General features: G+C 47.5%; 1 protein-coding gene across 3 annotated transcripts in view; it reads left to right on the forward strand.

Moving 5' to 3' along the window:
• The window catches only part of RAD23B (RAD23 homolog B, nucleotide excision repair protein), a 245,740-nt gene that overhangs the window by 22,221 nt on the left and 197,741 nt on the right, over nucleotides 1-25,778 (forward strand). For 2 of the 3 annotated variants that reach the window (XM_033918631.1, XM_033918623.1), the window contains exon 2: nucleotides 14,030-14,111. The exons of the other annotated variant lie outside the window; for it this stretch is intronic. Coding sequence is in view for 1 of the 2 variants with exons in the window: in XM_033918623.1 (XP_033774514.1) it covers nucleotides 14,030-14,111 (82 nt within the window). In the remaining variant the exon portion in view is untranslated. The remainder of the gene's footprint in view (nucleotides 1-14,029; nucleotides 14,112-25,778) is intronic. 3 annotated transcript variants of the gene reach the window in all.

A 25,778-nucleotide genomic window follows, 5' to 3' on the forward strand; every position in this document is an offset into this window, starting at 1 on the left:
GTTCCTCCCTCGTGTCCTCCTCGCTCTCTCCTAAGCCTCCTTCACGCTCTCTCCTGGTGCCTGCTTGTGCCTGCTACCTCCCCGACTCGGCCCGAAGCAAGTGCCCTGGCGCCGCGGTTCTCCTCCTTTTAAGGGGGAGTCCGGGCGCTCCGACGCTACTGGTGACTCGTGGGGGGTGGGCGGAGCTTTCTCTCGCCTCTACCCCACTCTGCCTGCCTTTGCCTGCTGTTCCTCCCTCGTGTCCTCCTCGCTCTCTCCTAAGCCTCCTTCACGCTCTCTCCTGGTGCCTGCTTGTGCCTGCTACCTCCCCGACTCGGCCCGAAGCAAGCAAGTGGTCTTTCTTATTGCTCTCACCTCTGTCAGGAGGGTCAGTGAGTTACAAGCACTAGTAGTGGATCCACCTTTCACAGTTTTCCATCATGATAAGGTGGTTCTGCGCACACATCCAAAGTTTCTGCCAAAAGTTGTCTCTGACTTTCATCTCAATCAGCCGATTGTCTTTCTAGTTTTTTTTCCCTAAACCTCATTCTCATCCTGGAGAAGCGGCCTTGCATACTTTGGCTTATTACCTTGATCGTATAAAGCCTCGCAGAACTTCTCCCCAACTCTTCATCTCTTTTGCTCCAAACGAGTTGGGGCATCCTGTTTCCAAGAGAACGATTTCCAACTGGCTCACCGCCTTCATCTCGTTCTGCTATGCTCAGACCGGACTGGCTCTGGAGAGCCGTGTCACAGCCCATAAAGTTAGAGCTATGGCAGCTTCTGTGGCTTTCCTCAGATGTACTCCTATTGAGGAAATTTGTAAAGCTGCCACCTGATTCTCAGTTCATGCCTTCACTTCTCGCTACTGTCTGGAGTCTTACTCCAGGAGGGTTGGGCACTTCGGCCAATCTGTATTAGAAAATTTATTTTCCTAATGGCCAACCTTCCCATTCTGTTAGCTTGGAGGTCACCCATCAGTGAGAATATGCTGCCTGCTTGTCCTGGCATAAAGCACAGTTACTTACCGTAACAGGTGTTATCCAGGGACAGCAGGCAGATATTCTCACAATCAACCCTCCTCCCCGGGTTGGTTTCTTAGCTGGCTTATCTTAACTGAGGGACTGCATGCCTACGTCAGGCGGGAAGGCACTTGCGTATGCGCGGTGTGGGCCAGCCAGAACTTTCTAAGTTCTTAAAGTGCGATTCACTCTAAGTTGTCCGTACCGGGGCTCCGTCGGTTGCGTTACCCATCAGTGACAATATCTGCCTGTTGTCCCTGGATAACACCTGTTAGGTAAATATCTGTGTCAGCCCTGCCTTAACTTGCTGGCTTTACCAATGTCAGCAAAGGCCTATGGGAAATCATATCATTCATGTCTGACCTTAGGGAATGTCATTGCAAACAGACTAAATTAAGTCAGTGCTTAGAGGACCTAGCAGTAAATAGGTGCAAAGAGGTGTTAAGAAGATGAGTTAATGTCTGATGCTAAGGATGTACAGCTTAGGATGTACAATAGGTCCAGGTGCACAGATATCGTCGGAGGCATACTGGAAATTACATTTGACTCCAGTCTGTAATGGACAGGTCCTCCCCCTATTCTTCTACAGTCTCGCACACCTAACTCACCTTTCTGATCAGTGAAACTAACCATTGTTTCAGACAGTTTACAAAGGATGGGGATACTTAACTTCAATAGATTCTATTTTTTAGAATAAGACTCCAATCTATAAAAAAGCCCCTCTCAACTTCACCCGCTCTCTTGCTATATCCCTGGAACTTGAAGCTTAGACCATCTCCCCCCCACCCCCCTTTTCGCTCTGTCTCTCGACTTTGTAAGGCAGGGAAACTGCTTTGCTCTCTGCTTAATTGTAATCTTTATGATTCTTGCTTTTCTGTATTTCTATAATATATTCTTTATGCAAGCACTCTTAGTGGTGTTTGTCATTTGATTCTACTTCCTAATGAATCTTCTGTGAGGATATTGAACTCGGGACCTTTCGGAGTGTAAGGCCGCTTCAATATAACCCCTCCAAACCTTACATTTTTACTTTTTTTTTTTTTTTTTTTTGGGGGGGGGGGGCGCTAACCTTACAATCTGCAGCTGGAAGGGAAGAAGACAGAGATGCCAGTCTATGGGGGAAGCAGAGAGAAGAAGATGGGTGCCAGACCAGGTGGGGATGGAGGAAGAGGTGGGGATGGAGGAAGAGATGGGAAGGAGAGTCACAGTAACAGAGCAGATGCCATATGGAAGAAGCAGAGAGAAGGTAGTAGACAGTAGATGGAAGGACTAGAATGACGAGAAGATGAGGAAAGCAGAAACCAGACAACAAAGGTAGAAAAAATTTGTTTTTGAGGGGGGGGGGTTTGGTTTTTTTTTTTTTTTTGCTTTAGGATAAAGTAGTATATTAGTTGTGTTGATAATCATTTATAAACAAAGCCCTGCCAGCTGAAGATTTCTTCCTCTAGTTCGGCAGCCAGAACTTTGATTTATAAAATGACAATTGTACAAAATATTGTTTCTTTTTATACTTTAATAAAATAAGTTCAGTATAAAACTATTCAAAGTTTGTGCGGATGGGATCAGATGGTTTGCGATAATGGGACAGAGACAAATTTACCCCTGTGTCATTCTCTACATCCACTTTCTGCCTTCTCTCTGCTTCTTTCAGATGGCATCTGCTTGTACGCCTCTACCAGAAACTGTCCGCCTCCCTTCCATCTCTCCCTCTACCCCCCCCAGTTGGTCTGGCACCCACCTTCTTCCCTCCGCTCCCCCCATAGTCTGGCATCTCTGACTTCTTCCCTTCCATCTTTCCTTTTCTCCCCCAGGTGGTTTTTAGCATCTCTCCTTTCCTCTCCTCAGATCTGGTACCTGTCTCCCCAATCCAGTATGTGCCCTTTTATATCCCCTCCTTCCATCCAGTATGTGCTCCCTTCTCTCCTCCCCACTTCCTTTCAGTGTCTGTTCCACTCTCTCCCCTCCCCACTAACATGCAGCGTCTGCTCCTCCCTCCCCTTTTCTCTCCACTTCTTCCAGTGTGTTCCCTCTCCTCTCTATTTCCCTTCAGTGACTGTTCCTCTCTCCTTCCCCTTCACGCAGTCCAATGAAAAGTCAGTAGCTTTAGGAGATGGTACTGCTGGCAGTGCATGAATGGACCACAAAATGCTGTTGGCATTTGCATTACAAAGATGCTCAGGCAAAAAATGTTTGTGTAATTTTTAGAAATCTGCATTCTGAGATTTTGTTTTTGTTTGGATTTTTTTTTTTAATCGTAGAAGCATTATAACTCTAATGCACAGAACTTGAATGTACATCTTTTTAAAATTAATTTTAAATTATGAATGCAGAAATCTCTCTCTCTCTCTCTATCTATCTATCTTTCTATATATATCTATCTCTAATACTAGTGTTTAAGCCCGTTACATTAACGGGTGCTAGAATATATGCCTGTCTGTCTTTCTTTCTTTATGTCTCTCTCCCTGCTCCTGCCTCTTTCTTCCTTTCTTTCTGTCTCTCACCCTCCTGCTATTTTTCTCTCTCTCTCCCTGGCATCCTTTGTCTGTCTGTCTGTCTTTCTGTCTGTCTCTCTGGTCCCCTGTCTATCTTTATTTTTGTCTGTCTCTCTCCCTGGCCTCCTTTGTCTGTCTGTATTTCTTTCTGTCTCTCCCCCCCCCACACTTTCCTTTGCAGAAGCAGCAGCGGTATTTCCCTTTCCCTCCAGGTCTCCCTGTGAAGTAGTAGCAGCATTTTCCCCCACCCCCCATTCCCTTCTCCCCCCCCCCCACTTTCCTTTGCAGAAGCAGCAGTGATATTTCCCTTCCCCTCCAGATCCCTGTGAAGTAGTAGCAGCATTTCCCCCCCATTCCCTTCTCTCCCCCCCCCCACTTTCCTTTGCAGAAGCAGCAGCTGTATTTCCCTTCCCCTCCAGGTCCCTGTGAAGCAGTAGCAGCATTTCCCCCCACCCCCCATTCCCTTCTTTTACCGAGAGCTGTCCTGCTCTGTTCGGCCCCTACTTTCTCTTAACGCGATCTGGCCTGCTCCGTTCGGCCCCTCCCCCTTCCCTTCCCGCGGGCTGGCCTGCTGCGGCTGAAGGTTTTTTTTTTCAAGTTTAAAAGTGCCGGCGGCGGCTCCTCTCACGATCCCCGCCAGCGTCGGAAGCCTTCTCCGACGCTGGTGCAGACTCGTGAGAGGAGCCGACACCGCAGCTTGAGAGGTGGAGAGCAGGGAGTTCAGCGCTGCCGGCCAGTTTGACGAAGTGAGGACGGGAGGGGGGAGTCGCTGCCGGGACCGCTATGTTAGACGGAGTGAGGGACCCTTGTATGCGCGCATGCACATTCTGCCGACCATGGAACTACAGATCAGGTAACACAGTGGTAGAGTGAGCATGCGCGCTTAGCGTTTTATTATATTAGATTCTGGACTGCAGTTTGGATACACATCTGTAGTTGCCTACCTATATATTCAGAACTATCTTTCGAGATACTAATTTTTAGATCCTACATTCTTTCTGACCATCTGACAACTGATCAGAAAAAGCTATTTGACATTTTAATCGCATTGTCCATTCAAATGATTCTCTCGAACTGGAAATCTAATCTCCTCAATTCTACATTTTGGTGCGCTACCATAATGCTAACCCACAGATATGAATGTCTGGCAACTTCTTTCTCGCCTAGGAGATCTAAAATTGAAAAGATTTGGCTACCCTTAGCAGAGCCCTCCCCTTAAAGAGGGTTTTACATGAGTATAATCAAACTTCATATATAATCACCTTCACAGTTTCCGTCATGGGGTGATGTCACATTCCTGCACTCGACATGAACCTAATGTTTCTCATTCTTCACTTGTAAATTCTCTTTGTTGCCACAAATGCAGGACTCTGCTTTTTGGCGATCGTGGTGGCTGATCCTCCTCTAAAGAGCAGCCTGCGATGGTGGCATGCTTTAGCGAACCTTGCAGGCCGCTCTCCAACTTGGTAGCACGTTCCCTCTGACGCGATCCCGTGCATCAGAGGGAACGTGCTACCGAGGTTGGAGAGCGGCCTGCAAGGTTCGCTAAAGCTGGCCACCATCGCAGGCTGCTCTTTAGAGGAGGATCAGCAGCGGTGGCAGTAGCGAATGAGAGCGGGAGGTGTGTTCCCTGCCGAGGACGCGGGCAGGGAGAGAGCTTGCCTGGCTTCCATGGTGAGTGAGGGCGGGAGGAGGGGAGTGGCCAGAATGTTCCCTGCCGCCGGTTTGGCGGCCACGGATCACACACCACAGCAGCAGGGAACACGAAATCCTAAGTGCGCATGTGTGCTTAGGCTTTTACTATATAGGAAAATAAAAGCCTAAGCGCGCATGCGCACTCTCACCTGCATGTTCCGTTTTCTGTGTGCTGTAGGGCCCCGCAGGTAGGAGTGCGCATGCGTGCTTAGGCGGAGGCTGTTGGCCGCGGTGGCTCTTGGCGGCTGCAGGCCGCCACGGCTGTCGTCGGCCAGACGCGAGGTAAGGGGTGCTGCTGGACAGGGGAACAGACGGGGAAGGGGAGAAAAAGGAAGGGAGGCCAACTGCTGGACAGGGGGACAGGAAAGAGGTGCTGATGGACAGGGGAAGGGGGGGGGGAAGAAAAAAGGAAGGGAGACCTACTGCTAAACTTTTAAATGAATACTTCTGCTCAGTCTTCACCCGTGAGGCGCCAGGATCCGGTCCTCAGCTGCAGACAAGGGATAGCTCGGTAGACCCGTTTCGTAATTTCGAGTTTACGCCCAGCACTATCTACTGTGAGCTGTCTAATCTCAAGGTGAACAAAGCGATGGGGCCAGACAACCTACACCCCAGGGTACTCAGGGAGTTAAGTGATGTCTTGGCGGAACCGCTATCTGCGCTCTTCAATCTCTCCCTTAGTACAGGTAGAGTTCCGTTGGACTGGAAAACGGCTAACGTCATTCCACTCCACAAAAAAGGATGCAGGACGGAGGCTGCGAACTACAGACCGGTGAGTCTCACATCAATAGTGAGCAAGCTAATGGAAACTCTAATCAAACGCCAGTCGGATACGATCCTGAACGAGGAGAATCTACGAGATCCCCGTCAACATGGATTTACAAAGGGGAGGTCCTGCCAATCCAATCTAATCAGCTTCTTTGACTGGGTGACAGGGAAGCTGGATGTTGGGGAATCCCTGGACATCGTATACTTGGACTTCAGCAAAGCATTCGATAGCGTACCACACCGCAGGTTGTTGAGCAAGATGAGTTCTATAGGATTGGGAGACACATTGACAGCATGGGTTGGGGACTGACTTGGAGGGTGGTGGTGAACGGCACTCCCTCCGAAACGACGGAGGTGATTAGTGGAGTGCCGCAGGGCCCGATCCTGTTCAACATCTTCATAAGGAACTTGGCTGAGGGGCTTCGAGGTAAAATAACGCTATTCGCCAACGACGCCAAACTATGCAATGTAGTAGGCAAGAACACAACAGACAAAAGCACAGTGCCTGACAGAATGGTGCACGACCTACTCCTACTGGAGCGTTGGTCCAGGACCTGGCAACTAAGTTTCAATGCCAAAAAATGTAAAGTCATGCATCTTGGCAGCCATGGTGAGATCTAGCGAGGACTGTAGCAGAACAAGACTTAGGGGTGATCATCAGTGAGGACATGAAGACTACCAAGCAAGTGAAGAAAGCTTCATCTAAGGCTGGATAAATCATAGGTTGTATACGTAGGAGTTTCGTCGGCCGTAAGCCCGAAGTCATTATGCCATTGTAAAGATCCATGGTGAGACCCCATCTGGAATACTGTGTACAATTCTGGAGGCTGCATTACCGCAAAGATGTGCTGAGACTTGAGTCGGTCCATCGAATGGCCACCCGGATGGTCTCGGGACTCAAGGATCTCCCGTATGAGGAACGGCTGGATAAATTGCAGATATACTCACTCGAGGAACGTAGAGAGAGGGGAGACATGATCGAGATGTTCAAATGTCTCACGGGCCGTATTGAAGTGGAAGGAGGATATCTTCTTTTTCAAAGGTCCCACGGCAACAAGAGGGCATCCGTGGAAAATCAGGGGCGGGAAACTGCACGGTGACACCAGGAAATACTTCTTCACCGAAAGGGTGGTTGATCGCTGGAATAGTCTTCCACTACAGGTAATTGAGGCCAGCAGCGTGCCTGATTTTAAGACAAAATGGGATCGTCATGTGGGATCTCTTCACAAAGGTAGGAGAGGGTTATTGGAGTGGGCAGACTAGATGGGCCATGGTCCTTATCTGCCGTCTGTTTCTATGGGGGACAGAAAAGAGGTGCTGATGTACAGGGGGGAGATAAAAAAAAAAAAGGGAGAAGGGCTGCTGCTGGATAAGGGGAGCCGTGAAGGGGTGGTGGTGGAGACAGGGTAGGTAAAAGGAAGGGAGAATGGGTGGACAGCCGTGGAGAAAAAGACCGAAATACAGAAAGCGGCTAAGGAGAGAGAGAGAGAGAGACAGAAATAAACACAGACACATATATTCTAGCACCCGTTAATGTAACGGGTTTTCCTTAGCAACAGCAGCAGCAGATGAATCCAGAGACCAATGGGGATAGCACACATCTACCAGGAGGCGGAGATAGAGAAACTGATTAACAGGTGGTCCTATTGGCTGGCACGCCTCCTGTATCTCCAGTATGCTCTATCTCCCAGTAGGTGATGGTTGCTATTCGAATAGCTCCTGGATTCTGGCTGTGACTGGAACTTTATTTTCTCCTGTTGAGGTTTCTCTTCAGTGAGACTGCCATTCTGTTTCTCCTGTTGAGGTTTTCTCTTCAGTGAGCTGGCAGTGCTATTTATCCTGTTGAGATTTTCTCTTCAGTGAGACAGGGGTGTCTGGCTGAACAGTGCTGGCTTTAGGGGTTGCACCTGGGCCCCCCCAGGTCCCTGCCTCACCCTCCCTCCATTGCTAGAGGGTCTGACTGGGTCTCGATTTTTTTCTTCTTTTCCCTCTACGTTAAAAAAAAAAAAAAAAAAGGGAGACCACAGTTGCTACATTCTGCTCTGTTAGTGCTGCACATCCAGCTCTAACTGGCTTCAACCGGCCCTAACAACAAGCTTGTGAGTATGTATGTGTTTTTTACTGTTTGAACTTCAGCTTCTGTTTGGGAATCTTAGTACTGTTAGTTCGGTCAACATACGTTTAAGGAATGGATATTTTATTGAGGCTAAGCTTTATGACTAGAAATCCGTTGAGGGAGCCGGGACTTTCCTGCCCTTTGCATGCACGCGCTTGGTTTCCTTGTTGGTTACAGCGCGGCAGTAGTGGTGCAATTTCATGCTCGCACTTGTTCTCCTCGTTGAGTTTCAGTGCAGCAGTAGTAGTCCTGTTTACTCCGAGGCTCTCTTTCGTCGGTGTTTGTCACGGCCATGTGCAGCTGATTGTGCAGGTGCCGATTTATAGCAGCGCACATGAGATGGGACATGTTTTTTCCGGCGCTGTGGGAAGCACCGCACCGTTCTTCTGGTTATTCCCCGAGTCTGATTTTCTTTCTATGCAGGCAGCGGCAGGGTAAATTTTGCGGGGCTTGAATCTGACTTATGTTTCTAGGAGTGTTGATGCAGCGGCCACGTGTCAGTGAGAATCAGGCGTGCGCTTGGGTCTCCGGCGATGGCGGGAGAGCTGCAGCGTTCCGGTAATTTATTTACAACTGACTTTGGTCAGGGTATGCCGCGGCTTCTCTCCTTTCCGGTTCAGACAATTTGTACGTGTTTCACCAGCTTTGGGAGAAGCTTGGGCAGATTTATATGTCTATGTCTGTGTTCCTGCTGTATTCCCTTGAAGGAAGCTGCTAGTTTAATCGGACTCTGGGGTTAGCACTCAAGGGGATTACCAGACAGACTCTGACCTGTGCTAGGTCACCCGGTCTCGGTTTGTCTCCGGACTGGGTCGACATACGGCAACTCACGGCACAGTATATTTCACACGGGTATCTTTGTCTCTCTTGGGATCCCTGCAGATTGAGCCTTTGTCTGTTGGTAACTGTCCTTCTTATTTGGGCCTCTGTGCTGCGCTGCATGTGTCTAGTAGTGGCATAGGATATATATGCCTAAAGGTAGTACTAACAGTTCCAAGTTTGGTCTGTCTCTATGGGCATAATGACACTTCGCATCTTCCTGCGGCCAGGACTCTCTTTCTATATTTCTGAGAGGGCCTGGACTTCAGATTTCCATGCTTATCACGTTGGTTTCTCCTATCGCCATCTTCTCATGGCACATGCTAGACAGACCCTCCGACCAGATAGGAAGGGCTGTGCAGCTCCTTCTAACCAGGAGCCAGTTACCTATTCTATCAAACCCGCGGAGGAGCGCACGCTATGTGGTTGTTAGCCTCATCCCTGAAGCTCTCATAAGCGATGTGAGCTTTGTCTGCTACCTAGGACGCTGTTGTTTTCCACGGGGCGGTAGATGCAGCATATTGATTGTGTCTAGTATGTATTCACTTTAAAGGACATACGTATTTTGCTCACATTGCATGGAGTTAGTACTGTTTTCATGGTTCCAGTATACTCCTCTTTACATTGCGAAACTTGATTTTTTCCTAGGAGAATTTCTTTCTTCTTACAGATCCTACAGTTCTCATCCTGCCGTTTCCTGACCTTCTGCATTTCATTCTGAGGGAATCTTGACTTCTTCCAATGACTCTTCCGGCTTTCTCATGAGGGAGAAGATGCTATAATGTCAGGTCATGGGGCTGTGCACATTTATCAGGATGCTTGCAACTTTGCATCCTCCTCAGGTTTCCGGTTCGTTCTTGGAGTCTCTGTGTTTTGTATTTCCCTTTTAAATGTTACTGGTCCTCAGGGCACTTCTTGTAGTTCTTCGGGAACTAAGGGACATTGTTCCACTTACTGCATGGTGCCCAAGATGGGAGCATTGGGCAGGCTGGATCTCATTCTGCTGAATTAGTTTCTCAGGGTTAAACATTTCTGCAGAAAAACTGGGAGAATATTTACATTTTCACTATGGACTCCGAATCGGCACTAGGTTTGCTTTCCTCTCTTGGAGCAGCGCTTTTGGTTTTGGCACATGCCATTTTGCCTACCCAAGGGTTCATGAACATTTTAGAAAATGTGGGCAGTGGTAGCATTTTGGCGCTACCAGGCGATTCACCTAATTTCTTCTTGACTGACTGCTTGATTCGGACGTCTTCTAATCGGGCCATTTGACTGATACGAATAGGGTGGTTTCTTTTCCTCAGTTCTTTGGACGTGAATCTTCGAATTGGCACAGCGCTCTTTTCTCCTGTACTATTTATAGGTATATCGGGGAGATGTTTTTACTCATATAGGAGAGAACTGTGTTTCTTCCCAGAGACTAGGGCGATGAGTCTCAGGTTTGCATTCTTCTTCTGTCACCATGACCAAGAGTATGGGATTCTGTACAGGTTTTAGGATCCATGTTGCTGACTCCACTGGGAACTTCGGCTTGCTTTCCCATTATAATGCTACAGTTGTCGCTTTTGTTCTGGTGGTTCCCAATATCTCAGGGCTCCAATTATTGGTAGGCTCCTCAAGCATCGCTCTGTATGTTTTGGTGGCTCGGCGAGATTTCTCTTTTCAAAGGCATGCCTCGGTCTTTGCTGGACTAGCTCATGGCCACCAAACATCCCGGGCTGTCGGGCTGGGGGGCTCGGTGCCTTCCATCCTCAGCTCCAGGAGTCTGGTCTTAAGAGGTGACTCAGTACTTGTTCATTCTTCTATTCTGAAGCGTGGTCAGGCTACTGTTTCTGGAGCTTCAGACCATTCTTCCGGAATGATGCTGAAGGTCTTTTCGGTCAGTATTATGATGGGGGTATTTCTCTACAGCCTGGGTAATAGGTGATGTACTCAATTGGCGGGTAAAGTTGTGGTTCTACTTTAATGGGTGGACCCTCATCTTCCTCTTCTGTTGGCAGATCATTTTATGGGCCAGGAAAAGAGTTTGGATAGACTTTTTCTCTGCGAAATCTGAGCATGGCCCATTTATTGTATGTTACAGTGTGTACGCTGTGTACGCTCTAGAAAGTGTAAATGTTAGTAATAGTGAAATCTTCTACATCCTGGATATTGAGAATTTTGGCTCAGGCGTTCCAGCTCTTTTTATGGAAGTGAAATCTTCTACATCCTGGATATTGAGAATTTTGGCTCAGGCGTTCCAGCTCTTTTTATGGAAGTGAAATCTTCTACATCCTGGATATTGAGAATTTTGGCTCAGGCGTTCCAGCTCTTTTTATGGAAGTGAGATCTCCTGGAACTAGACCTCATGGCCTCGTCTCAAAATTCTAAGCTTCCTAGATTCTTCGGCGGGCACAGGGAGTGGGAGTCAAAGGGGGTAGCAACATGGCTTTCTCGCCTCTGGTTTCTCTTTTTTCAGTGTTTTCCCCTGGCTGATGATGGCTTGGATTTGCCATCTCAAGCTCGCTTTCAGGGCACAGTATTTATAGAATTTCTGGATTGGCTGCGCCATCCTTGCTATGCTATGCTCTGTTGAGTCTTTCGACAGCTGGACTGTCTGGTATCTCCGGATTTGCTCACCTAGGGTCTGATCAACATGGATCTTCGTACTACTTTGGTATTGCGACCTAGCTTTTGAAAAGTCATGGCTGACGTGTAAGGGTTCTGCGAAGCAGGTTGTTTCTTCTCTTATCCAGGCAATACAGACGTCTTCACCTGTGGCTTCTGCTTCCTTTTGGAGGTTTTTCCTTTCTTGGGTGCTTCTCAATATTTGCACCCTTCCATAGTTCTTTTTAGGCACAAGTGTATTGCCGAGGGCTTAGCATTCAATTCCCTTCAGCTTCAAGTGCCATCCTTAGCTTGTTACAAGGGCTAGGTATATTGCTCTCTGCTTACTTCTCAGCTTCATGTAGTCCAGTTCCTAAACAGAGTACGGTATATTCGTACACTTCTTAGAAAGCCCTGTCCGGAGTACAGTCTTAACGTACTTCTTTGCAGTTTACCGAAGGCTTCATTTCATCCTTGTCTTTTGAGACTCTAAAGGGCTGTGCCGTTGAACACGGGGTTTCTTGTGGGCATGGCTTCAGCTCAGCGGTTTTCTGAGTTGCAGGTCTTGTTTGGCGGGGATTCCTATTTCTGATTTACAAAACCTGGGGTGTCATTTCGGATGGTACCACAATTTCTTTCTAAGGAGGTGTCATCCTTTCTTTTATGACACACTCACTTTTCCTTCCTTCTTCCTGTGAGGAGAAATGGGGAGACGTGCTTTTATTCACTGCATTTTTAGAAAGTGCGTAGCGTTCTCCGCGAGCTAGATTTCTAACGATATTTGGTGGTTTAGATCCCTTTTTGTATTCTTCACGGGACGCCTCAAACGTATGGCAGCGTCCAAAGCCTCCATCGCTCGATGGGTCCAAGAGGACATTATTTCGCTTACTTGATGGCAGGGAAGCGGTTGGCGAAAGAACTTCATGACTATTTCGCCAGAGCGATGGCTACTTCTTGGACTCCAGAATTGTGTTCGGTCCAGAGTTTTTTCCTTGGAGGAGTTTTGTCTCGCAGCTACTTGGTCTTCCAAGAGTGCTTTATCTCAGCATTACCGGTTGGATGTGGGGGCGCATGCAACGGATGCATTTAGTGCTTCAGTTGTTGTGGAGGCAGCGTTTCTTCCCACCCAGATAGAGGATTGCTTTGTTACATCCCATTGGTCTCTGGATTCATCTGCTGCTGTTGATAAGGAAGGAAAACTTATGTTCTTACCTGTTAATTTTCTTTCCTTTAGATGCAGCAGATGAATCCAGAGCCCCACCTTTTCTGGATATTGTCTGTCGGTTTTTTTCTTTTCCAACTTTCGAAGTTGGTTATTATTGATGGTTGTATTCCGTATTATTGCCTTTTGAGATTTGTTATGGGAAAGAAGTTTTTTTTACATGCTATGCCTATTGATGGTTACGGATGCTTGAACAAGGAGCTATACTGGAGATATAGGAGGAGTGCCAGCCAATAGGACCATTTGTTAATCAGTTTCTCTATCTCCGCCTTCTGGTAGATGTGTACTATCCCTATTGGTTTCTGGATTCATCTGCTGCGTCTAAAGGAAAGAAAATTAACAGGTAAGAACATAATTTTTCCATAAGACTAGTATATAAAATCAGAATTTTTGTTACTAGTCCATATAAACGGATGACCTCGCCTTATACAACATCAAACAATAAAACACATATGTAAGAACAAAGGCTAATTAAAAAATCATTTGTCACTCACTTCTTCCTTCATTGGTTTCCCAGAAAGAAAAGTCTTAAGTTGAATGGGGTCAACCAAACATTTGCAAACATAATCAACCAAACATTTGCAAAGAAATGTAAGAAAACACTTGTTTCTTTTTGCTTCAACTTTAGTTGAAGAAATACTTTCCTATTGGTTTCCCTCCCTCTCGATCGCCGCAGTCAGCCATCTCCCTCACTCCTTCCCCTCACCTTCGCTGGCGATTTTCATTTTTCTGTCTCCGAGTGGCCCGAGCCTTTTCTCAAGTCGCGTGTGGCTGTCCTGAAACTTCTCTGACGCAACTTCCTGTTTACGGTTGCGTCAGAGGAGAAGTTTCTGGCAGCCGCGCGCATCTTGAGAAAAGGCTCTTGCCATTGGAGATAGAAAAATGAGAATCACCAGCGAAGGTAAGGGGAAGGAAGAGATGGGGAGAGATGCCCGGGCTGCGGTGATCGGGAGGGGCTGTTGGAACTGCGGGATTGCGAGGGGTGATGTCAGGCAACGCGCACAAAATACTTAACTGCGGGGACAAGGCCATTTACCGTTCCTGCGGCAACCAGTTTTTTCTCCTCACCATTTCGGTTGGTTACCCACGGCTAACATAAGGTACAAACTAGAGGTCTGCATGGGGATTGCGGTGATCCTATGGGGACCCCTTAGGGATCGCCCCAGGTCTATGGGACTCCCATGCCCCAGGTCTATGGGGATCCCCCAGGTCTACGGGACTTATAGAATAGTTTTCTGAAGCTTTTCTCTTTCATTCTACTATGTAAAAATCTATGAACCCTCTTATCTGATTTTCTTAAATCTTTTATATTTTCTCATTGTATTCACAGGTAAAGGCTTTGAAAGAGAAGATTGAATTAGAAAAAGGGAAGGATGCTTTTCCAGTAGCTGGACAGAAGTTAATTTATGGAGGTAATTTTGATGTGCTACTTTTTTAGTGTTCTGTTACAGATACACAAGAGTCCATATTTGAGCTGTTGATTCCCATTTCCCGTGAACTGCAGAAGGATATCCTTTTAAGGACATGAGAACTCTTCCTATTCTGCAGTAAAGCACAGCACTCCTTCAGTTATTCCTAATACAACCGGTAGCCTTTTAAATTTAGTACCACTTGCGACACATGCCTACCTGCTTATTTTGCTTCACCAGCTGTTTTGTTCTTAGCTCACTCTTTCTTTGCAGTCCTCTGTTAAATCGCTCCTCTCCCTTTCTAATCCTGTACTCCTGCTGACCCCATTATTTTCCCGTAAGTATTTTCTGTGAATGTACTATTAGCTTTTACTACTGTTTAAGTCTCCCGCTCATCTCCCAACTCTGTTTGTTCTCTGTAAACTTTATTTGTCTTCTGTTTACCTCTATTTGTATTCTTCAAATTTTTGTTGGTATCATTTTGTTGCTATTATACAATCGCCCTGTTAGTAGACTTTATATGTTGGATTTATACTTTTTATTTAGTTCTCCCAGTTTGATTATTGTCTTACCCTGTGATTACTCTTTCCTTAGGCCAAATTGCTTTGAAGACCACGGTGGCGCCGGTGGCTCCACCCCTGATTACATCATCGGTAGCCTGCTTTTAAATTTAGTACCACTTGCGGCACACTCCAAAGGAGCGTGCTCAAGGAGTAGATAGTGCTCCTTATTGTGCTCCTTTGGCGCCTCCTTTGTGCTCTTAATATTTCCTCTAATCTACAATGATATTTCATTATTTACCTAACTTTCTTCTTTTCTTTTTCCTAAGTCTATCCTCCTCCTCCTTCTCCACTCCTCCCATTATGAGCAGCCCTATTTCAGTTCAATGGGGTCACCGACCCGTCCCTCGACCATCCCTCTTCTCCAGCACACCATTACCAAGATGCCTATTATCTATTCCTCTCAATTCTCTCTCTACTTCCCTTATTCCAACTTCTGCCCCTCCTTCCAACCTCAAACTTGGACTCCTAAACGTTCACTCGATCAAAAATAAACACCATCTAGTACATGACCTTATCCTGCAACACCAACTTCATATTCTTTGCCTTACTGAAATCTGGCTATAGGAAGGAGAGGATGCATATTTACATCAAGCTTGCCCAAATAACTTTACTTTTAAATCTCTCTATCGCAAATATAAGACTGGAGGTGGGGTTGCTGTAATCTACCATTCCTCCCTTCCACTTAACTTTGAAACATGCAGCACCGTCTGCTTGTTTGCCGAGATCCTCCAATTCACTATCTCCAAACCCTACCCTTTTCACTTCCAACTGTTGTACCTACCTCTCCCTGTTCCTGATATCTACTGTCAGCTCTTCAGTCTATTATCTTTGACTTTTGCATTTCACATGAAACCCCAATTATTCTAGGCGATTTCAACCTTCATTTTGATGCCCCTACCAATCCTCTTACCAATGATATTCTCTCGCTTACTTCTGACATCCTGTTAACTCCTCTTAATTCATACCCCTACACACTCTGTTGGTCATACTATTGCTATGATCTTTGCTCAAAAATCTCTTTCTTCCGAGTTTAAAAACCAAAAAACCTTTCCTCTTTCCTGGACTGATCATTCTCTAATTAGCCTAAACTTGCCACAATGCAACCATGACCTTCAACTCACCCCACAAACATATATTACCCGTGACTACAGTAAAATCACCACTAGTGGCATTACCTCTACCCTGGATCTTCAAATAGAGGATTTCTCCCAACTTGCCCTAGAACAGGGGTGTCAAAGTCCCTCCTTGAGGGCCACAATCCCGTCGGGTTTTCAGGGTTTCCCCAAAGAATATGCTTGAGATCTATTTGCATGCACTGCTTTCATTGTATGCTAATATCTCATGCATATTCATTGGGGAATTCCTGAAAACCGACTGGATTGCGGCCCTCGAGGAGGGACTCTTGACACCCCTGCCCTAGAAGAACAATCCAAAACCTGGTTCTCCAAAACTCAATTAATGCTAGATTCTCTAGCCCCCAGTCGCTCCCAGAACACATCTTCCTTCAAAACAAAAAAGCCATGGTACTATCATGAGCTATCTTTAATTCGACTTTAATTGCGTTCTTCTGAATGGCTGTGGAGAAAGAAACAATCATCTTCCAGACTGAGAAAATACAAAGAACTTAACTACCTTCTTCAAAAAATCACTACATACAGCAAAGAAAAAATTCAATGTTAAACAAATTGCAATTACCAAGAACTCATCTGCCCTATATTCTATTGTCTGTTCTCTTTCCCCATATGCCAGAAGACATACTACAAATCAAGATCGACCTTCTGCTCAAGCTCTTAAGGACATAAGAAACGCCTTCACCGGATCAGACCAAGGTTCATCTAGTCCGGCAATCCGCACATGCTCATTTAGGTGCTCCTTGTTGGAGACCCGGATTTCCCGTATCCCTCAATATGATTTGCAAGAAGGTGTGCATCCAACTTGCGTTTGAAACCCAGAACAGTATTCTCTGCCACCACCTCCTCCGGGAGAGCATTCCAAGCGCCCAACACTCGTTGTGTGAAACAGAACTTCCTGACATTTGTCCTGAACCTGCTGCCGTTCAGTTTCAGGCTATGACCTCTTGTCCGTGTCACATCTGAAAATGTCAGTAATGCTGCTTCCTGATCAATTTGGTCAAATCCTTTTAATATTTTAAAAGTCTCTAACAGATCCCCACGCAGTCTTCTCTTTTCGAGGGTGAACAGTCCCAGTTTTCCGAGGTGTTCCTTGTAGCTTAAATTCTCCATGCCTTTGACTAGTTTCGTGGCTCGCCTCTGCACCCTCTCCAACAGAATTTTATCCTTCTTAAGGTATGGAGACCAGTGTTGAACACAGTATTCTAAGTGTGGTCTGACCATTGTTCTGTAAAGTGGCATTATAACATCTTCCGACCTACTCGTGATCCCCTTCTTAATCATGCCTAACATCCTATTTGCTTTCTTCGCCGCCGCTGCGCATTGAGCCGATGGCTTTAGGGTTCTGTCTATCAGCACCCCCAAATCCCTTTCTTGTTCGCATTTGGCTAATGTCACCCCTGACTTCTTGTAATCATGTTCTTTGCTTTTCTTTTCCAGATGCATTACCTTGCATTTGTCTATGTTAAAATTCATCTGCCACTTTATCGCTTACGCTTCCAGTTGATTTAGATCCTTCTGAAGATCCTCACAGTCCCTTTTAGAGCCAACCGCCCGACATAGTTTTGTGTCATCTGCAAACTTGATTATATTGCATGATGTTTCCTGTTCCAGGTCATTTATAAAAATATTGAACAAGATGGGACCAAGAACCGAGCCCTGGGGCATGCCGCTGGTCACCTTTTCCCAGTCCGAGAATTTCCCATTTATGGTTACCCTCTGTGTTCTGTTCTCTAGCCAATTTCCGATCCATCCGTGCACTTCTCCTCCTATTCCATGACTTAGTAGTTTACTCATAAGCCTTGCGTGCGGAACCTTGTCAAACGCTTTTTGGAAGTCCAAGTAAATTATGTCCACTGGATCCACTATCTATTTGCTTGTTCACCTTCTCAAATAATTGAAGTAAATTTGTCAAACATGACCTCCCTTTCCCGAAGCCGTGTTGACTAGCTCTCATTAGGTTGTGCTTTTCCAAGTGTTGTACAATGCGATCTTTAATTAGTGCTTCGATTATCTTCCCAGGAACCGATGTGAGACTCACCGGTCTGTAGTTTCCTGGTTCACCTCTTGATCCTTTTTTGAAAATTGGGATGACATTTGCTATCCTCCAGTCGTCTGGTATTTGCCCGGTCCTAATTGACATTTTAGCTAAGGATTGTAATAGTTCCCCAATCCTTTAATACTCTCGGGTGAATCCCATCCGGTCCAGGGGATTTATCACTTCTTAGTTTGTCAATCTGAAAGTAAATCATGTCCAACTCCACATTTATTGTTGTTAGGCTCTCCTCTATGCCTCCGGTGAATACCCTCCCAGTGTCTGGCATTGTTGTAGTGTCCTCGTTTGTTAAGACAGAGGCAAAGAATGAATTTAACCTATCGGCAACCTGTTTGTCTTCTTTGATTGACCCTATCCTTCCTTGGTCGTTGAGAGGGCCCACTGTTTCTCTTGCTGGTTTCTTTCCTTTTATATATCTAAAAAAGGGCTTAAAGTTTTTGTTTTCTTACGCTATCTTTTCTTCATAGATTTTTTTGGCTTCTCTTACCGCTTTATGACACTTTTTCTGGTCGATTTTGTGACAGTTCCAGGCCTCCGTCGTTTTTCCCCACTTCCATTTTTTAAACGAGTTCCTCTTTTCCCTTACTGCAACCTCTTGCTAAGCATTTTGCGGATAAACTTAAATCTATAGGTGCAAAATTTAGCTGCACTCCTACACTTTCGGTCCAAACTTCACCAAAGTCTGATTTTTCTCTTTCATTCAGTTCTTTTACAGATTTCCAACTGCCCTCCCTTGATGAACTGAAAAAAATGACATAGTCTTAATCTGCCAAATCATTCCTTCGAAAGCTTAACTCTTATTCTCAAAAAACACTTCTCTATCTTTGGCCCATTCTTATTGGACATGATCAAGAAAAGCCTATCCTCAGGCCTCATGCCCCATTAATGGAAATCCGCACTTGTTTTTCCTAAATTTAAACAAATACACATACCAGAAAATCAAATCACCAACTATCGATCCATTGCTAATTTACCTCTCCTAGCAAAAGTAACAAGAGAAACTGGTCTTTAACCAGTTATCCAACTTTACCGAAAAACCCAATGCCCTTCATCCCTACCAAACTGGATTTTGAAAACAGTATTCTCATTGGTCGACTACCTCAATCCTGTAGTTCAAAGACCACCGTAAATCTTCTAGTCTAATCTCCTTAGACCTTATATCCGCCTTTAACATCATTGATCATTCCCCTCTTCTCTGCAGACTTGAATCTATTGGTATATCTGGCATTGCCCTACAATGGTTCTCTTCTTATCTTCATAATCAAAATTATGAACTTCAATAACACTATATCTTCTACGATTGTCCAAACCTATGGGGTCCCTCAGGCCTCGATCCTCTTCCTCCCCTTCTTTTTAGTAACTTCTTGACCCTCCCTCCTCATCCTAGCGCAATCCATAGGCTTCATAGTATTCACATATGCTGATGATATCCAATTACTTCATCCGCTAAATTCAGCATCCCCTGAAGAAATAAATGAGATCAACCTCACACTTAATAAAAACAGTTCCTGGCTCCAACAAAATAAACTGGCTCTTAACATTTCTAAAACAGGTGTCCTCTTCCCCACCTCTACAGATGAACATCTCTGTGCTCCCATTAGCATTGATTTCTCTCCTATTCAAATGGACAGCAAAGTTAAACTCCTTGGCGTAATCCTCGATAAAGACCTTACATTCCATCAGCAAATCAGTGCCGTAACACAAAAATGCTTTCACAAACTACGACTCATCCTCTCTGTCATCTCTTCTTGATCCTCCCTCATTCAATATACTGATTCATTCCCTTGTCATTTCAACTTTAGACTACTGTAACTCTCTACCAAGGCATAACCAAGAAAGAAATTTGTTGCGTCCAATTAATACAAAACATTGTGGTGAAACTAATCTACCATGCAAAAAAATTTGACCACGTTACTCCTCTCCTCTGTAAAGCACAGTGGCTGCCCATCACACATTATCTTACCTATAAAATACTACTACCTGCTTTCAAATCAAAACATTTCCATCAACCAGCTTTCATTGATAAACTTCTAATTCCGTATGCATCTTGTAGGACTCTTCGATCTAGTAATCAGAATCTATTCATCATCCCCTCAATAAGAGAACTTCTATGACACTACTTGCAAATCCATCTTATCCCAGGACAAGCAGGCAGCATATTCTTTACGCATGGGTGACGTCACCGACGGAGCCCACGGTACGGACCTTTTTACTAGAAAGTTCTAGTTGGCCGCACCGCGCGTGCGCGAGTGCCTTCCCGCCCGACGGAGGAGTGCGTGGTCCCCAGTTTCTTCGTTTCCGCGGAGCGAAGAAGACGTGTGTTTTTCAACGTTGTTGAAATACTCCTTTTTGCCTTCCCGCTCGCGTTCTTTTTTCGATTTTTTCACCTTAGGGTGCTTTTTTCTTTCTATTACAAAAAAAAAAAAAAAAAATTTCTTTCTTTTGATTTATTTTTCGTTCCTGCCCCGGCGGGGCCTGTTAGCACGATCCAGGCCTCGGGGTTTGATTTTGCGGAGGCCGTGTTCCCATTCATGCCCCCGCAGCCCGGTTTTAAGAAGTGCCAGCGGTGTGCACGCCCGATCTCCCTCACTGATCCACACAACTGGTGCTTACAGTGCTTGGGACCGGATCATCGGGCGGATTCCTGCACCCGCTGTGCCACTCTTAAAAAACGCACTTTGAAGAATCGTCAAATCCAACAAAATCTACTTTTCGGCACCGGCCCGACTATGGATTCGACCTCTTCATCTGCGGCACCGTCGAAATCGACACCGACCACTTCGACACCGCCTGAGTCGACATCGGCGCCCCCGGCGCCAGGTAAGCCGGCTAAGAAGCCTTCCACCCTTGAGCGCCCTCCCTCTTCGGGGACGACACCAGTCCTTTCGGCTCCACGCCGAGCCAAAAAACGCTCCACTCCGATTTCGGTGAGTGCCTCGTCATCGGCCCCCTCATCGCCGGAGTGTAGAGCGGCACCTATGGAACCAAAGAAGAAAAAAGTGGTTCCGGTGCCTCCCTTGGATGACCGCATTGCGGCCATCCTCCAGGACAAGTTGCAGGAACAACTCCACAAGCAACTTAAGCAGCTCTTGCCCTCTATCTTGGCACCGCTGCTCTCGGTACCAGACCGGCCCGAGCCCCATACCGTCCAACCGGTATCCACCCCTTCGGTACCTATGGACTCCTCCATGCCCATTCTCTCGGCACCGCATCTCCACTCCCATGCCGAGGCTATGGCCTTGACGACGACCGATCCTCCTCGGGACCGGGCAGGGCACCGGTCTCCTCACGACTCTGACCGGCACCGTACTTCTCGGGACCGAGACAGACACAGGTCTACATCACCCGGTAACGTCTCGGTACGCTCAGGCAAATCTTTGTCTAAAACTCACCATGCCGAGCCTTCCACTCCAGTCTCTCGACACGCACATACCGATGTCAGAGACCCGGACCTATGGGAACAATCCCCCACCGGTACCGAGGAGGATGCATCGTCGTCGGACGAAGAGCCTTCGGCACCCGATACCGCATCTAAACCTGAACAATCTTCCTTCTCAAAATTTCTCAGGGAGTTGTCGGGTGCTTTGTCTTTGCCACTGGAATCTGACTCTAAGAAGTCACAAGCTTTCCTAGAGGCATTAGATTTTGATCAACCTCCCAAGGAGTTCCTAAAGTTGCCCGTGCATGATATCTTACGGGAAACTTTTTATAAAAATTGGGAGAACCCGTTGACTGTTCCTGGGGCTCCCCGTAAATTAGACAGCCTCTATAGGGTTATACCAATCCCAGGATTTGATAAACCCCAACTCCCTCATGAGTCTCTCCTGATGGAGTCCACTTTAAAAAAGACTCAGGGCTCTAGTGTCTATGCCTCCACCCCTCCTGGCAGAGAGGGCAAAACTATGGACAAGTTTGGCAAGCGGCTCTATCAGAATGCCATGCTTGCCAACAGGGCGAACAACTACTCGTTCCATTTTTCATTCTATCTCAAACATCTGGTAATGCAACTTTCCGCCATGCAAAAGTACATGCCAGAGCATAAAGTCCCACTTTTCCAACAGCATGTCTCCAGCCTGCTTCAATTACGGAAATTTATGGTGCGCTCTATCTACGACTCTTTTGAGCTCACCTCCCGTGCATCTGCTATTGCCGTGGCCATGCGCCGCCTAGCCTGGCTCAGGGTCTCTGATCTGGATGTCAACCATCAAGACCGATTAGCCAACGCCCCATGCCTTGGTGATGAATTGTTCGGAGAGTCCCTGGATACCACCACGCAAAAACTCTCTGCCCATGAGACCAGATGGGACACTCTCATTAAACCTAAGAAAAAGGCTCCACCTGCTCGCCCTTTCAGGCCACAGACCTCATACCAGCGCAGGTTCTCCGCTAGGCCGCTCAATCCACCTCCACAGCAACCCAGGCGGGCCCGCCAACACCAGCACGCCCAGGCTCGTGGCCAGTCTAACCAACCGGCCAAGGCTCTTCCTCCTGCCAAACCTTCTCAGCCCTTTTGACTCCTCTCTCCAGGGCTTAGCCAGTCTTCCACCCTCATTGCCTCTTCCTCAGCCAATCGGAGGCAGGCTCCGCATCTTCATCAGCCGTTGGGAGGTCATCACATCGGACCAGTGGGTCCTAAACATCATCCGCCACGGCTACTCTCTCAACTTCCAGACTCTTCCACCAGACAACCCTCCCGTAGAGTCTGCTTCTCTTTCAACTCAAACCCCCCTCCTCCTGAGGGAGGTCCAATCCCTCCTTCTCCTCAATGCCATCGAAGAAGTACCTCTGGAACAAAGGGGCCGGGGATTCTACTCCCGTTACTTTCTAGTTCCAAAAAAGACAGGAGACCTGCGTCCCATTCTCGACCTCCGGGACCTCAACAAGTGTCTCGTCAAGGAGAAGTTCAGAATGCTCTCCCTTGCCACACTGTACCCTCATCTCTCTCGGAACGACTGGCTATGTTCCCTGGACCTCAAGGAGGCCTACACTCACATCCCAATCAATCCATCCTCACGTCGCTACCTACGGTTCCAGGTGCACCATCGCCATTATCAGTACAAGGTGCTCCCTTTTGGCCTGGCATCATCTCCCAGAGTGTTCACCAAATGCCTCATTGTGGCGGCGGCCTTCCTCAGGTCTCACAACCTCCAGGTGTTTCCCTACTTGGACGATTGGTTAGTGAAAGCACCTACGTCTCCACTTGTGCTACAAGCCACTCATCATACCATCTCTCTCCTCCATCTGCTGGGGTTCGAGATCAACTACCCCAAGTCGCATCTGCTTCCCACACAGCGACTTCAGTTCATCGGAGCGGTTCTCGACACCACACTAATGAGGGCGTTTCTCCCCTCCGATCGTCAGCGAACTCTGCTACACCTGTGTCGTCAGGTGCTCCTTCATCACTCCATTTCTGCCAGACAAATGATGGTCCTCCTGGGCCACATGGCCTCGACGGTACATGTGCTTCCCCTGGCACGCCTCCACCTCAGAACACCTCAATGGACTCTGGCCAACCAGTGGTCACAGACCTCGAATCTTCTTTCTCATCCCATCTCTGTGACATCGTCTCTTCAGCGATCTCTACAATGGTGGTTGGACTCCTCAAATCTTTCCAGGGGCCTTCTTTTCCATCTGCCCCCGCATTCCATGATCATCACCACGGATGCCTCCCCTTATGCATGGGGAGCTCACCTAGGAGACCTTCGCACCCAAGGTCTTTGGACCCCGCAGGAGCGTCTCCATCACATCAATTTCCTGGAACTACGAGCCATGTTCTATGCTCTCAAGGCCTTCCAGCACCTTCTTTGCCCTCAGGTTCTGCTCCTGTGCACGGACAACCAAGTCGCCATGTACTACATCAACAAACAGGGCGGCACCGGATCTCGCCTCCTTTATCAGGAGGCTCTTCGCATTTGGACCTGGGCCACGGCCCGCAGTCTCTTCCTCAAGGCTGTCTACATCCAGGGCGAACAGAACTCCCTGGCCGACAATCTCAGCCGCATCCTTCAACCTCACGAGTGGACTTTGGATCCTCCCACGCTCCACTCCATCTTTGCTCGCTGGGGCACTCCGCAGATAGACCTATTTGCAGCTCCTCACAACCATCAGCTGCCCCAGTTCTGCTCCAGACTCTTCTCTCCTCATCGTCTGGCCCCGGATGCATTCCTTCTCGACTGGACGGATCGGTTCCTCTATGCCTTTCCTCCTCTGCCTCTGATGTTGCGGACTTTGTCCAAACTCCGCAGGGACGGAGCCACCATGATCCTCATAGCTCCACGGTGGCCTCGTCAACACTGGTTCTCCCTTCTACTTCAACTCAGCTCCAGGGAGCCCATTCCTCTACCTGTGTTTCCTACTCTACTTACACAGCAACATCAGTCTCTACTACATCCCAATCTGTCTTCCCTCCACCTGACAGCTTGGTTTCTCTCGGGCTGACCTCTTCAGGAAATCTGTCTCAGCCTGTCCGTCTCATTTTGGACGCCTCCAGGAAGCCGGCCACCCTCCAATGTTACCATCAGAAGTGGACCAGGTTTTCCTCTTGGTGCCTCCGTCATCATCACAATCCCACCTCCTTAGCGGTGGAACCTGTCCTGGACTACTTACTCTCCCTGTCCAACGCAGGCCTCAAGTCTACCTCAATCAGAGTCCATCTCAGTGCCATCACGGCATTCCATGAGCCTGTCCTAGGAAAACCTCTCACGGCTCACCCTCTGGTTTCCCGATTCATGAGGGGCCTCTTCAACGTCAAACCACCTCTGCAGCCTCCTCCGGTCGTCTGGGACCTGAATGTGGTTTTGTCTGCCCTCATGAAACCTCCCTTTGAGCCTCTTGCCACAACTTCGCTCAAATTTCTGACATGGAAGGTTCTTTTCCTCATTGCCATCACCTCTGCCAGGAGGGTTAGTGAGCTTCATGCACTGGTTGCCGATCCACCGTTCACTATTTTTCACCATGACAAGGTGGTTCTGCGCACCCATCCAAAGTTCCTTCCAAAGGTGGTCTCAGCCTTCCACCTCAACCAGTCCATTGTTTTGCCTGTGTTCTTCCCGAAGCCTCATTCTCATCCCGGGGAACAGGCATTGCACAGTCTTGACTGCAAGCGTGCCCTAGCTTACTATCTCGATCGTACAAGGGCTCACCGCTTGTCCCCTCAGCTCTTCCTGACCTTCGATCCGAATCGTTTGGGTCGACCGGTCTCTAAACGGACGCTATCCAACTGGCTTGCAGCTTGCATCGCGTTCTGTTACGCTCGGGCCGGTCTGTCACTAGACGGTGCTGTCACGGCCCACAGGGTAAGAGCTATGGCCGCTTCTGTAGCTTTCCTCCGTTCCACACCCATTGAGGAAATCTGCAAGGCGGCCACCTGGTCCTCAGTTCACACATTCACTACTCACTACTGTCTGGATACTTTCTCCAGACGGGATGGGCACTTCGGCCAATCTGTACTTCAGAATTTGTTTTCCTAATGGCCAACCATCCCTCCTCCCTCTTTGTTAGCTTGGAGGTCACCCATGCGTAAAGAATATGCTGCCTGCTTGTCCTGGGATAAAGCACAGTTACTTACCGTAACAGGTGTTATCCAGGGACAGCAGGCAGATATTCTTACGACCCACCCACCTCCCCGGGTTGGCTTCTTAGCTGGCTTATACTAACTGGGGACCACGCACTCCTCCGTCGGGCGGGAAGGCACTCGCGCACGCGCGGTGCGGCCAACTAGAACTTTCTAGTAAAAAGGTCCGTACCGTGGGCTCCGTCGGTGACGTCACCCATGCGTAAAGAATATCTGCCTGCTGTCCCTGGATAACACCTGTTACGGTAAGTAACTGTGCTTTCTCTGTTACAGCTCCCACCTTGTGGAATGCTCTTCCTGCTGACCTTTGTTTAGAAAACTCTTTAGACAAATTTAAAATCAACCTCA

Source organism: Geotrypetes seraphini, chromosome 1 (genome assembly GCF_902459505.1).
Source record: "Geotrypetes seraphini chromosome 1, aGeoSer1.1, whole genome shotgun sequence".
NCBI lineage: Eukaryota > Metazoa > Chordata > Amphibia > Gymnophiona > Dermophiidae > Geotrypetes > Geotrypetes seraphini.